Raw genomic sequence first — 14,969 nt, 5'->3', positions numbered from 1 at the left:
TCCAGCGTCTCCTCTGGCAGGGCCGCCTTGTGGTGGGAGCCATCAGACAGGGAGTGTCTCTGTAACAGGGAGATCGCGGTTGCCATCGGTATTGCCAGGCCCCCTTCCTCCTTCCCCCTGCCCCTTCCTCCTCCTCCTCCTCCTTCCTTCCTCCTTCCGCTTCCGATGTCTCCTCTGGCAGGGCCGCCTTGTGGTGGGAGCCGTCAGACAGGAAGTGTTTCTGTAACAGGGAGGTGGTGTGACTAAAATTGACGCACTGTTTTTGCGCATGCTCTCTAAGATTGGGCGAAAGTTGATTATAGTTTAAAAGGTAATATTATTGAAAACACACAGCTAGTTCATTGTTAAATCACATGTATTTTCATTTAATTTACTACGCCAATGGCTAAAACTGTGAGATCCTGAATGTGAGAGGAAATGCCAAATTTAGGTTTTTGTTTGACATAAATGTAGTTTACAAAGCAGAGTTGTAAGTTTGAAAAAATGACTTATCGCATATACTGTAGTCTTCTCATACAGTACCTATTTTGAGTGCTATTTGAGATTACCCTGAGAAGCATATTGGGAAAAAGAGCATGAAAGTTCATCTCCCAGAGCCTGTTAGTTTATACTAAAAAATTTAATTCCCATATTTGAAATGGGACTGGGTAGTGGTTTCGAACTCTATGTCATCGAAGAAGTCACCAGAAATGTAATGCTGTGGGGAGGATGACTTTCTGTGTCTGTTCTGTTATGTATAACTACGCAGTTACCGCAGACCTTCCACCATTTGTGTGGCTTTGGATACTTTCCTTAAAGTCACTCTGACCTGCATTAAAACGGAGCTGCTGAACAGGCCCGATGGGCCTCCTTTCAGTTCTTAGGTATGCTGGCTTAAATAGTGAAAACTCTACATTCTTAAGTTTAAACAAAAATAAAGCAGTCAGACAAAAGTTCAGACTACTGCTGAGTCGGCAAGGTCAGGTGTGCCTGACGAAGTTTGTCTTGTAACCTGTTGATACAAAGACCTTTTTATGCTTAGAAAGTGACTGGCGGTTCCTATTTAAATGCACGTTAAGGAGGTGGAGCTGCCCTGGAGGTAAACTGACCTGCTCGGTCACGGTCACGGTTACGCTCTCTCTCGCATTTGTAGCCAGCCGTCTGGGGCTGTACTCCAAGACGTCCCAGTCCGTCTCCGGGGAGGAGATCGACGCCATGGATGCCCAGCAGCTCGCCCAGATCCTGCCGAAGGTGGGCCTCGCGTGGCTTTGGTGCTCCTGCGGAGGCCCGTGCTGGGGGTCAGCGTTCCTCTGCCTTCGATGAAGCTGTGTCTGCAGACACCTGGGACATGACCACCAAGTTTGTTGGTTCAAATCCTGAATGGAATAAGTCCAGAAATGGAGTATTTATGACATAGTCATTTTGAATATCAGTGCAAAATTACTGACTAGCAAGAACTCAGCTCCCTCTGAGGAAGGGACTGTGGAAATAACAGTGCTCTGTTTGTGAATGAGAGGGTGGGGATAGACCTTATACTTTCTGCCCTTTTGTCTTATTTTCATTTTAGCATAAGTGTTTATAATGCTTTCTAAAACCCAGGGCGTCATTTACGTGGTGTGAAACTCACCAGTCCCGAGTTGGACGGACGAGTGCGCTCTTGTAACCACCACCACAGTCCGGACCCAGCATGGCTTCCTGGCCCTCCCAGATTCTCTTGTGCCATTTGGAAATCAGCAGCCCCCTGGGCAGCCACAGACTCGTTTTCTGCTCTGGTAGTTCTGCCTTCTCCAGAGAACTTCACAGATGGCATCGTAATGTGGCTTTCGAATCTGCTTTTATTTAGTACAGTGCATTTGAAATTTGTCTTGATGGTTAGGTATCAGTGGTAGTACTTTTATTATTAGAGGATTTTACCATAGGGCATGTGCATTTGCCAGAGACAGACAGAGACAGTGAGCAGGAAAGTGAGAGACTACCCCATAGTGGGGACGACCACGCTGCAATCCCTCCTCCTCCTGGGATCTTGGGTGTGCACGCACACATGCCTGGCGTGAGTCTCAAACCATCCGGTACCAGATTCAAACCATGATTGGCCGTGTGGGAATCCAGTAAGGTAACCCCTATGCCATCGGCTGGCCCCAGTGACTATTTTTGTTGCTTCTCATTAGGTCATTGGGAAAGTCTAGACGTAGAGCCCTCTGTTCTCTGTGCAGTGCGTCCTGACCTTCCTGATGCCCCCGGTGCACTCTGCTGTGTGGGTGTCCTTCCCCGTCCGTACCCACTTAGAGATTTCCCGATGGTTTCCAGTCTCTGCTGATGATGGTTAGAACTGCTGTTGGCATTTCTATGTAGGTTTTTGTCTGAACATGATTTCTCACTTCTCTCGGGTAAATACTGGCGAGTGATTTCTGGGTCATATAGGCAGAGTGTGCTTAGCTTGGTGTATGCCGAAGTGCTTTCCAAGGCGCCTGTATCGTTTGTCCCCTGCGGTGTCCGAGCTCAGTTGCTGTGCCCGCCTCCTCTCCATGACCCGCTGTGAACGCTAGGCCACAGCAGCAGCTGACTACAGCTTTCATTTGTGTTTCTCTCACCACTCGTGATTCTGAGTATTTCTTCACATTGTGTTTCTATTTTCTTTAGTGAAGTGTCTGCCTTGCCTTTTTAAACAATTTGTTTTAATTATTAAATTGATACAGTTTATGTATGCAATACCTAAATTCTTTACATATTATAGCTACGACTCCTTTATTAGATAATCACTTGGAAAATTTCTCTTCCTAGTCTGCGGCTGACCTTTCTAGTCTCTTAAAACTATCTTTCAGAAAGCAATTTTTATTTTTGATGAATTGCCTTTTCTCAATTTCTTTTATGGATCTTGATTTTGATGTTTTATCCAAGAGTGCTGCATAACTCAGGATCACAAAAATTTTCTGCTGTGTTTCCTTCTAAAAGTCATGTAGTTTTATTTTAGGTTTTATACTTAGGTCTCGCATCCATTTTGAGTATTATTTATTTATTTATTTATTTATTTGGAGAGGTTTTTGCCATAGGGCGCGTGTGCTCACCAGACAGACAGAGACAGAGAGATAGAAAGCGAGAAATCACCCCTCAGGGATGGCCATGCTGCAATCCCTTCTCCTCCATTCTCCTCTCAGGATCTTGGACACACATGCACACGCACCTGGCGGGAGTTTAAGCCACCGGGTCCGGGACTCGAACTGCAGTTGACTACATGGGAGTTCAGTGACATAGCCATTAGCCTAACTGCTGGTCCCCATTTTGAGTATTTTTGTATACGTTATAGTGGGTTACATTCATTTTCTTTACATATGAATGTTCACTTGTTCGAGCACCAGTTTTTGAGAAAACAGTCTTTTGTGGAAATGTCTTTCTACCTTTGATATTAATGCATTTTAAGTAAATTGTGTATGGGGGAGGCCACGCTCAGTGGGTGTCCTAACAAACAGCATATTGCTTAAGCACCTCTGGCAAATTAAATACACCTTAAATTGATACAAAAAATAAATTCTAAATGCATGAGTTAGTCAGATATTTTTTAACCTTGAAAATTTTTAGTGTGTCCTGTATTTTAACAGGTTGCGGTGTTTTACAGAGCTAGCCCACGGCACAAGAGCTCTTGTAACCACCACCACAGTCCGGACCCAGCATGGCTTCCTGGCCCTCCCAGATTCTCTTGTGCCATTTGGAAATCAGCAGCCCCCTGGGCAGCCACAGACTCGTTTTCTGCTCTGGTAGTTCTGCCTTCTCCAGAGAACTTCACAGATGGCATCGTAATGTGGCTTTCGAATCTGCTTTTATTTAGTACAGTGCATTTGAAATTTGTCTTGATGGTTAGGTATCAGTGGTAGTACTTTTATTATTAGAGGATTTTACCATAGGGCATGTGCATTTGCCAGAGACAGACAGAGACAGTGAGCAGGAAAGTGAGAGACTACCCCATAGTGGGGACGACCACGCTGCAATCCCTCCTCCTCCTGGGATCTTGGGTGTGCACGCACACATGCCTGGCGTGAGTCTCAAACCATCCGGTACCAGATTCAAACCATGATTGGCCGTGTGGGAATCCAGTAAGGTAACCCCTATGCCATCGGCTGGCCCCAGTGACTATTTTTGTTGCTTCTCATTAGGTCATTGGGAAAGTCTAGACGTAGAGCCCTCTGTTCTCTGTGCAGTGCGTCCTGACCTTCCTGATGACCCCGGTGCACTCTGCTGTGTGGGTGTCCTTCCCCGTCCGTACCCACTTAGAGATTTCCCGATGGTTTCCAGTCTCTGCTGATGATGGTTAGAACTGCTGTTGGCATTTCTATGTAGGTTTTTGTCTGAACATGATTTCTCACTTCTCTCGGGTAAATACTGGCGAGTGATTTCTGGGTCATATAGGCAGAGTGTGCTTAGCTTGGTGTATGCCGAAGTGCTTTCCAAGGCGCCTGTATCGTTTGTCCCCTGCGGTGTCCGAGCTCAGTTGCTGTGCCCGCCTCCTCTCCATGACCCGCTGTGAACGCTAGGCCACAGCAGCAGCTGACTACAGCTTTCATTTGTGTTTCTCTCACCACTCGTGATTCTGAGTATTTCTTCACATTGTGTTTCTATTTTCTTTAGTGAAGTGTCTGCCTTGCCTTTTTAAACAATTTGTTTTAATTATTAAATTGATACAGTTTATGTATGCAATACCTAAATTCTTTACATATTATAGCTACGACTCCTTTATTAGATAATCACTTGGAAAATTTCTCTTCCTAGTCTGCGGCTGACCTTTCTAGTCTCTTAAAACTATCTTTCAGAAAGCAATTTTTATTTTTGATGAATTGCCTTTTCTCAATTTCTTTTATGGATCTTGATTTTGATGTTTTATCCAAGAGTGCTGCATAACTCAGGATCACAAAAATTTTCTGCTGTGTTTCCTTCTAAAAGTCATGTAGTTTTATTTTAGGTTTTATACTTAGGTCTCGCATCCATTTTGAGTATTATTTATTTATTTATTTATTTATTTGGAGAGGTTTTTGCCATAGGGCGCGTGTGCTCACCAGACAGACAGAGACAGAGAGATAGAAAGCGAGAAATCACCCCTCAGGGATGGCCATGCTGCAATCCCTTCTCCTCCATTCTCCTCTCAGGATCTTGGACACACATGCACACGCACCTGGCGGGAGTTTAAGCCACCGGGTCCGGGACTCGAACTGCAGTTGACTACATGGGAGTTCAGTGACATAGCCATTAGCCTAACTGCTGGTCCCCATTTTGAGTATTTTTGTATACGTTATAGTGGGTTACATTCATTTTCTTTACATATGAATGTTCACTTGTTCGAGCACCAGTTTTTGAGAAAACAGTCTTTTGTGGAAATGTCTTTCTACCTTTGATATTAATGCATTTTAAGTAAATTGTGTATGGGGGAGGCCACGCTCAGTGGGTGTCCTAACAAACAGCATATTGCTTAAGCACCTCTGGCAAATTAAATACACCTTAAATTGATACAAAAAATAAATTCTAAATGCATGAGTTAGTCAGATATTTTTTAACCTTGAAAATTTTTAGTGTGTCCTGTATTTTAACAGGTTGCGGTGTTTTACAGAGCTAGCCCACGGCACAAGATGAAAATTATTAAGGTGAGTGTCTGAGAATCTGATTGTTTATTCCCACATAAAAAGTGCAGCTACTTTGTCTTCTGTCCCGTCTGCATGACGAGGAGTCCTCACTGAGTGAGCGTCACCATCTGGAGCATGGTTGGGCCCCTTGGGGCAGGTGGCTCAGGGCTGGACCCCACATGCCCAGCCGAGCAGTTCCACTCGTACACCTATGGCTTGAGAACCGTGCTGGGCACATGTGTGAGATGCCAAATCCCAAGAGGAGAGTGGAGGAGAGGGGATTGCAGCCCGTGTGGTGATTTCTCACCGTCTCTCTCTGTGTCTTTGGTGAGCACATGTGCCCTATAGCAAAAACAAGACCAGAGAAAGTCAAAAGTTTTATGGAGTAAAGTAGGTGTGTGTTCGGGTTTTTTTTTTTTTTTTTTTTTTTTTCAGCGTGGAAATTCGATAGGAAATCTAGTTGGCATAGAGGATACGGAAGAACTGTCAAGCCTTCTAGAGACAGTGTAGAAGCATGTTCTTAAGGGTTCATAGCCAAATCACACCCATGTGAACAGCAGTAATTTTTCAGAAACTAAACATACAGCAAGAAGAACGTTACGAGAGGGTGACAGCACGTACAAGGCGATGGTTACTTACGTTAGTCAGATATCTAGAGGTCACCTGGCATAGTATTCAGCCGTTAACGGACTTAGGTGACTCGTCACCAGCCGTGTATACCTCAGCTTCAGCTTCCGCACGGGTGAGTCTGCACCGGGTCGTTCTTTGTTGTAAGGGCTGCCCCATGTATTGTCGAGGGCTGAGCAGTACCCCTAGTCCCTCTTCGCCAGATGCCAATGACACCCCAGTCAGACAATCAGAGAGATCCCCAAACACGGTCACACCTCCCCCGGCACATCTGACTTGCCCCTGGATAAAAGTCGTTGGGAAGTTGACCATAGGTCAGATTTTTAGGTATATATTGATAGTTGGTACAGATGGGAATGATTAGAACTTTTCCTAAGCGTTTCCTTACCTTATTAAGGCCTTTATGTATTGAAGTTTATTGAAAAATGAGTGAACTGTATTCTCTCTGATCTTAATTTTGGAAAAAGTAGTGAGAGGGTTTTAAAGTTCTTTGATCTGTGCAGAAGCACATTTTCGTCAGCATTCCCCACTTGTGCCTCCCCTGCCTCACTGCAGTCCCTCCAGAAGAACGGCTCGGTTGTCGCCATGACCGGGGATGGGGTAAATGACGCAGTCGCTCTCAAGGCTGCAGACATTGGGGTCGCAATGGGCCAGACCGGCACAGACGTTTGCAAAGAGGCCGCTGACATGATCCTGGTGGATGACGACTTCCAGACCATAATGTAAGCCGTAAGCCATGCTGCAGGGGTAGCAGGGCGCCTTCCCGGGCAGTCTGACGGGTAGAGAAGCAGCAGCACGTGAGCGCCGGGTCCAGGCTGATTGCTGGAGAGAGTGTCTTGTGCAGAGAGACCGGGCCTGAGGAGTGGCAGGGCTGCACACCTCGCACATGCCCCCTCAGACCTGGCGTGGCCTCGTCTCGGGGGCTCCAGGGCATTGCCGGGCCGGCAGCGGCCCTCCGCGGGGCCTTCCATGCACTCGGCCAGGTGTCAGAGGTAGGGACGTGTGTGGCCTCAGGGCCAGAAGTCGTCGATTCATACCACACCTTTACATCAGCACAGCTCGCACCGCCCCCTCTCAGTACAGTCTACGGATGTGGGTTGCTGTGTCCCTGCCACAGTTCCCACTGGATCTGAGGACGTCGGGGACACCTGGTGACGTCAGTAGCACAGGGTTCACTTGGGCTCGTGTGAATCTCGTTTTTCTGTATTCACCTATTGGATGAGCTAGGTCTTTCAGCGATAAATTCTAATTACATGTCTCAGGACTTTATTACTCCAGCATGGCCGAACGCGAAGTAGTAGAGACCTGAACATTTGCCAAGCTCTCACAGGGATAGAATTTTTTTTCTTTCTTAGAATTGTGTGAAAATCTTGATAGAAATGGGAAGTTCTAAAAAAATCTTTTTCTAGATTCAGCAAAGTGAATGAGAATTTATATGAATCTTTTATAATTTTTTTTTTTTTTTAGGTTTTTAAATTTTTTTTGCCATAGGGTGAGTGCACTTGCCAGAGAGTCAGAGAGAGAGTGAGAAATCATCCCCCCACATACATGGGAGATGGCCATGCCGCAGTGCCTTCTCTGTCCTCCTCCTGGCGTTTTGGGCATTCACACACATGCACCTGGCATGAGTTTCAATCCACCAAGTCCAGGACTTGAACAGCTGTCAGCCAGCACCGTAGCCACCCTGCCCCTGCTGCCCCCAAACCGTTCTTTTTATTTAACTTGTCTGCAGCATATCGACATTGACACAACAGATCACTAATCTATGATTCTGGTACCTCACGTTGCCATGTAACTGCTAGCACACATTCGTTTTATCCACTCATCTTTAATCTCTAGGAGAAATGAGCTGCAGGGGGGGAAGAAGGTCCTTGTTTCGGTATTTTAAATAAGCAGTATTGGCTCTTGTCTAGAGACAGTCTATGATTTTAATGTTGAAAAATGTCTTTAGGAGTAGGAATTTTAATATCATATGTATTGTCAAACTAGTTCTTTTAGGCTTACCAGACTTTAAATTCCTTGACTTGACTTTAAATTCCTTGCTGAAATAGATGTTTTCATGCTTTTTTAAACTACTTGTCTGAAGAAAGGAATAGATCATTTTTTAGTGGTACATGTGTTAAATTAATTGGAAATTTATTTTCAAAATGAGGTCCATAGTGTTTCAGTATAGATATTTTTATGTGATAATATTTTCTCACCTTATTTATTTTTAAAATTTCAGGTCTGCAATTGAAGAGGGTAAAGGGATTTATAACAACATTAAAAATTTTGTTAGATTCCAACTGAGCACGTAAGTTTACAAGAAATTTCATTACGAAGGATGTTCTAGATAACTTATATGGAAGTAGAACTTAGTTAAGTACCTAGAAATTTCTCTCCTGTGTGTCTGGGTTTATATACGTAAGCCCTCCCGTCCCCCAGATTGTATTCTGAAATTAACAGTGACATTAGTAGGTCCTAACTGTGGTAATTGGATGACTGAGTGGTCCTCGATCGACAAGCCTTTGTGATTTACTAGCTCTGAAATAACTAAAGAGGGGCGGGTTACATCTCACTGTTAACTCTTGGTATCTTTTTTGAAAAGTAGAGAGGTGTTTCTGTAGTCAAAAACCAGTTACCAAAGATATTGTTGGAACTAGTAACCATTATGTAGATTTAAACATTTTTTCTCTGTTTGCTACTATTGTCTAAACATCTTAAAAATCCTTTCTTAAAATATTCGTACCTTTGACATGTCCATGTAAACGAAGCATAGGTTCCTTGAAGTATACCTTCCTTTCAGAGCACAGTTGTAACCCGTGATTGTTGAATGCTAGAATAGCGATTATCATCTATGGCAGGAAGTCTCCTCTGCTGACAGCTGTGTAAATGACTTTTCCAACAGGAGCATAGCAGCACTGACCTTAATCTCCCTGGCTACTTTAATGAACTTCCCTAACCCTCTCAATGCCATGCAGATTTTATGGATCAATATCATCATGGATGGACCCCCCGCTCAGAGGTACGGTTTGCAGCGTAGATTAGAAAGACAAGGAAGGTGTGATACCCAGTTTTAAAACTTCAGGTATAGACAGCCCTGAGAATGTGGCAGTAATGTGTTTCTTTAGACTGTGCGCTGTGTGCGTGTCACTGACTCTCGGAGTGGCTGTCTGTGCTGTGCGGATCTGAGCCTTTACACACGGCAGGATGCCTGGCTGTCCGCGCTGGACAGGCTTGAGCCTTTACGCTCTGTAAGATGCTTAGCCTTAGGCTGAGATCAGGACACAAGGGCCATGCCTGTCCTCAAGGAGTAAGCTTTTTTTTATTTCTCAGAGTTGCGTGTGGATTAATCTCTTGAGTTCAGTGTTACCAACTTTAGAAGATTTTGTAAAAGTGCAGATGTTCCTTAGAATGGGGCTGTCTCAGTAAGCCCATTGTTAAGTGCGAAGCGTATCAATATTTAACACACCTAGCCTACTGATAACAAACCCGGCCCAGCCCGTATTGGATATGCTCAGAAGACTTAACGCTAGCCTGCAGTTGGGAGAATCATAATACAGCCGATGTTACTATAAAGAAGTTGTTATGGGGACCAGCAATTGGCATAATGGCTATGTCGCTGGACTCCCATGGAGTCAACCGCAGTTCGAGTCCTGGACCCAGTGGCTTAAACCCATGCCGGGCGTGTGTGTGTGCGTGCCCAAGGTCCTGAGAGGAGAATGGAAGAGAAGGGACTGCAGCATGGCCATCCCTCCTGGGCGTGATTTCTCGCTTTCTGTCTGTCTGTCTCTGTCTTTCTGATGAGCACACACACCCTACAGCAAAAACCTCTCAAAAAAAAAGTTATGAAAGTTTATAGTTTCTAATGAATTTGTATTGCTTTCATGCCATTACAAAGTTTTAAAACTCTTTTATCCAACCATGTAAGTCAGGACTGTGAGTAGTGAAGGACCGGAGCATCTGTTCTCTTTAGTAACTGGGTAACTGAGTGGTGTCTGCCATTGCCCTTTACAATGAATCTTCCTTAGCAGAACCTCTGCGTCTGAAAGACATCGCCAAGTTCAGCTGGTAGGCCAGGCTTTTCCGTGGTATCCAAGATAAGGGGGAAGAGCTGGTTTGCCCCGAGCCTGAGCCAGCCCAGCTCTCACGCCGTGTGCGGGAGCACGCTTTACAAAGACCTGGGACCTCCGCGTGGGGCCCCGTGGTGGATGACTGCTGCCGTCTGATCCAGTGAAGGGCGTTTTGTTTCAATGATTTAGCGTTTTGTCTCTATAAGAGTATTTAGTTGCCTGGATAAGTGATGTTACTGAGGTTGTGGAAATAACAAATCCAAACCTTAAACCTGTAAAGAAATTCATTTTTGTGTTTGCTTTGTAGCCTTGGAGTAGAACCAGTGGATAAAGATGTCATCCGCAAACCACCTCGCAACTGGAAAGATAGCATTTTGACTAAAAACTTGATACTTAAAATACTCGTTTCATCAGTAATCATTGTCTGTGGGACTTTGTTCGTCTTCTGGCGTGAGGTACATCCACGAATAAGCTGCTGTCACCTTGCGTTCTGTACGGTGGGAGGCTTGGCTATTTTGGTGTGTTACACAGAAGGCTAGGAAGTTAGGGCAGTTCTTTGAGTGAAAAATGTTTCAGTTTTACTGGACTAAGGGAATACTTGTTTTATATAGTAGAACATTAAAAATTAATTTATGAAAATCTGGGGAGAAGTTAGTGTGAGTCTTTAGCTTTTTTACTGTTATTAAATAATAATACTTTAATATCCATGAGAACCTGTTTTTACTTTTCATTATGTAGACTGCACTGGGTGATTTATTGGAAATTCAGGTAGCTGTACTTTTCATACCATAGCGATTTCATCCTAATGGAAAGAGAACAGGTAACATTTTAGAAACATGGAATATTCATCTATTAAATTCAGTCGCTGAAAAGTCCTTTCATTTTTTCCTTTTTGATAGCTACGAGACAACGTGATAACACCTCGAGACACAACGATGACCTTCACGTGCTTTGTGTTTTTTGACATGTTCAATGCACTAAGCTCCAGGTCCCAGGTATGCCTAGGTTATTTCAGTTGAGCAGCTCAGCTGACGGGGCCCTAAGCATCAGCGGCAAGGATTCTGGGCTTTTCGCTTGGCTTGTTGGTCACCTTGCAGCCTCAGCACGTCCTCTTCGAGACGTGTGCAGTTGTCCCAGTGAGGACTGGGCATCTGGGCAGATCAGCCTCAGTCCCAGCTGTCAGTTCATTGTCCTTCCCCTTCTCCTGCTAACGGCAGCTGTACAGTACAGTAGGTTCAGCTCGAAGTGACCTGAGCCCAGGACAGACCTCACTGAGTCTGATACGATAGTGTTAATCTCATTTCAGAACAAAAGCATTGTTAGAAGTAAAAGAACAAACAGTTCATCGTTGAAAGAAAAAGAACAGTGAATTTTTTTCTATCACTTGTCAGTATGTCAGAGCTTAAAACATTTACATTTTTCTTTTTTTCCCGAGTTATGTCTTAAGCAGTAACTGCCTCAGCTTGGTCTAAGTGTTTTGATAGAAAATAATAGTCAAGAAGCCATTGGTACTTTTTTAGAGCATATTTTCTTGAGAACTACACATAGTTCTGTTTGAGGTATAACTGTTCGCTTTAATCTGAAAACACTCTATGCATCTTTAACTGCATCGTTGCCATTTGCCTGCCAGCACTTTCCAACTACAGTAAAATGTCACTAATTTAGACACAGCTTCGAAGTTGTGGTATTTGGTCTCTTGTTTTAATAAAAGATAGTTTTACTTTTCTAATACAGTACACACGTAGTTAAGTCTGTTCTTCAAGAAAGGATTTAAGATCGCCCCCCCCTTAAAGCATGAATAGAGACGATTTCCCAAAATACAGAGTTACTTTGAAGGGTTTTCATGCTAAAGCCAATTTTTTTCATATAGTCTCATTTATACATTGCCACACATTTTAACAGGTCCTTTCTTGATGACTAGAAACTACTCTAAGTTTTATCGTTACCTGCTCTGAATTGTTCTAACGTAATAGTTAAAATTAAGAATGTCGTTGACATTGCGGAACTCAGTGATAATGTGGCACTGCTTATTAAAAGTCGGAGGTAGAATAGCAAGTTGTACCTGTGATTACGGAGTTAACCGCGCTCCCCCTTTGCCGACAGACCAAGTCTGTGTTCGAGATCGGGCTCTGCAGCAATAAGACGTTCTGCTATGCGGTCCTCGGGTCCGTCATGGGGCAGCTGCTCGTTATTTACTTCCCTCCGCTCCAGAAGGTGTTCCAGACCGAGAGCCTCAGTGTGCTGGGTAAAGGGGACGCCTCTCCCGTGGTTTAGACATTGATGTGGCTTGCTGTGTTGTCTGAGGTGTTCGTAAAACTTAAAAACTCTACCGAAATAATGAAGAAAATGACTGACTTGATCAGAGAAGGGCGTATGCTTTATTTTTTCATTTGTAGAAGCTCAAGATAATCAGTCTCCTAACTTCTAGGTATTTCTTTTTTTGTTTGTTTGTTTTCTTACAGGTTATCAGTTGTTAGAAAATCTTAGTTGGTGACTCTGAAATAGAGCAAGTCAAAATATGTTATAATAGCTATTGTGGTTTATAACTTTTTAGTGTCCATTTTCATCTTACATGAAGAGAAGACTAGATTTGAGCTCATTGAATACCAAATTGCTGCATTATAGCTGTAATTTTCAGTGGTTGGGCTGATATTCCGTATTCTTTCTTCATCTGTCCCTTCTGAGGTTCTGGTTCAGGGAGAGTGGCCGGAGGCCGGAGGACTGGGCTCTGGCTCTGGCTGCTACCTCCCCCAGCTGTGTGAGTGTGGATAAGGTAGTCTTTGAGGTTTTCATACTCTTTTTTTTTTTTTTTTTTTTTTTTTGTGTTTTTTTTTTTTGGGTTGTGTGTTTTTTTTTTTTTTTTTTTTAGGTTTTTGCTATTGGGCATGTGTGCTTGCTGGAGGGAGAGTGACAGACAGACAGACACACACACACACACATACACACAGAGGGGAAGTGAGAAATCATCCCCAAGGGGAGACAGCCACTCCACAATTCCCTTTTCTCCTTTCTCCTCTTGGGATTTTGGGCATACATGCACATGTACCCAGCATGAGATTCAAGCTATCAGGGCCAGGACTTGAACTGTGGTCAGCCATGTGGAAGTTCAGTGCCTTAACCACCACACCACCAGCAAGTACTAATTTTTTTTTTTAGATCTTTTTTCCCCATGGGAAAGAGACAGAGATCAAGATAAGCACCCTCAACAGGATCTCACGTTGTGAGGACCCCAGCCTTCCCAGCCAGCCAGGATTACAGGCACATGTGCAGGCACACCGGGGAGGTGGAGGCTCACCTGGAACTGAGACTCAGACCTCCGTGTGGCTTCCGGCACTGAGCACTGTGCTGCTGCTGGGCCACTGAGACTGGCCGCCTCTTCTTCCGGTTTTCTTAAACGGAGGGTGGTTATATTTATCTGAGGAAATGAAAAGCAATCGTGTATTTAAAAGTTGCAGTGAAATGCCACACCTCTGTAAGCTGTTAGGGTTTGCAGGCGTAAGTCTCACCGAGTGGTGACCTACTGACTCTCCCTTGCAGACCTGCTGTTTCTCCTGGGCCTTACCTCGTCGGTGTGCATAGTGGCAGAGATCATAAAGAAGGTCGAGAGGAGCCGGGAGAAGACCCAGAAGGACGTTAGCTCGACTTCGCCGTCTTTCCTCGAAGTATGATGCATATTGCATTCTTTTTTTTGCAGACTAGGAATTGCAGTCTGAGGATCATTTAGAAGGGCAAGTTCAAGAGGATAATGAAGATTTGAGAACTTTTTAACTTTTCATTGACAAAAAATGAACATTAATGTTAAAGACTTGAGACTTTAACCTGCTGGCAGTCCCAAATGAAATTATGCAACTTTGATAACATATTCCTTGATTTAAATTGGCTTTTGCGATTGAGTGGAACTTTATAACGCATATGGGAAGTCATTTAATTAAAAAAATCCGAACCACCTTCTGCACTTAAAGAGGTCTAACAGTACAGACACACTGTCTATCTTAGATAGAAACAATTTTTTTTATTTTTCAATATTGTACTATTTATGGTGGTGGGGCTTTCTTACTAATCCACATTCCGGAGGCCTTCTCTCTGGTTCAGGAGTCGGCGCCCAGGAGTGCCACCCCTCAGCTACTGTACTTACTTTCCCTGCAGTGTAAGAGCTCAGCCCTCGTGCTGCCATTTTTGTATCTCACGTTTTTTGCACAAGATGTGACCACTGTCAGATCATTGTTCTTTTCTTTCTTTTTGTGATTGAAAAGCCTATACTGCAATTTGAAGTAAATGTTTGCTTTTCTTAGAAAGTGTACGTGGCTGCTTTTTTTTTTTTTTTTTTTTTTTAAGGTTAAGAGTCTTTGGCCTAGCAAAATTAATGCAGGGCTATCAAGTGGCATTCTAGTTAGAGTAACAGTGTCAGTATTTTATACTTAGCCGTAGAGTCAAAAACCTTCAACACTGGGCTGAAATTTATAGCAAATATATTAACATGTTATGTCTCTCTTTTGAGTTAAGTGTAAATGCATGCTTTGTCAAATAGCAGTTTGTCATCCTCTAAACTAAATCCAGGTGCCTCAGCTGAGTAACCGAATTCTGTTCTACGTGTGTTTAAGCATATTGCCTAGGGATCGTAGTCTGTTGTACTTGAAGAACAAACAAGCCCTAATGCTGACCTGGACTCGGGAAGACCGTGCTGGCCACGCCCTTCCCGACCGGA

General features: G+C 43.9%; 1 protein-coding gene across 1 annotated transcript in view; it reads left to right on the top strand.

Annotated features, from left to right (window-relative positions):
- ATP2C1 (ATPase secretory pathway Ca2+ transporting 1) overlaps positions 1 to 14,969 on the top strand; it is a gene marked incomplete in the record, with an annotated part of 93,026 nt that overhangs the window by 65,490 nt on the left and 12,567 nt on the right. The window contains 9 exon segments of the mRNA XM_014591585.1: positions 1,133 to 1,230; positions 5,556 to 5,606; positions 6,768 to 6,934; positions 8,437 to 8,505; positions 9,100 to 9,216; positions 10,572 to 10,719; positions 11,164 to 11,259; positions 12,368 to 12,509; positions 13,802 to 13,926. Coding sequence (XP_014447071.1) covers positions 1,133 to 1,230; positions 5,556 to 5,606; positions 6,768 to 6,934; positions 8,437 to 8,505; positions 9,100 to 9,216; positions 10,572 to 10,719; positions 11,164 to 11,259; positions 12,368 to 12,509; positions 13,802 to 13,926 — 1,013 coding nt within the window.

Source organism: Tupaia chinensis, unplaced genomic scaffold (assembly GCF_000334495.1).
Source record: "Tupaia chinensis unplaced genomic scaffold, TupChi_1.0 Scaffold000601_1, whole genome shotgun sequence".
Taxonomy (NCBI): domain Eukaryota; kingdom Metazoa; phylum Chordata; class Mammalia; order Scandentia; family Tupaiidae; genus Tupaia; species Tupaia belangeri.
The sequence above is the reverse complement of the archived record's forward strand: the minus strand, read 5'-3'. Positions and strand labels throughout refer to the sequence as shown.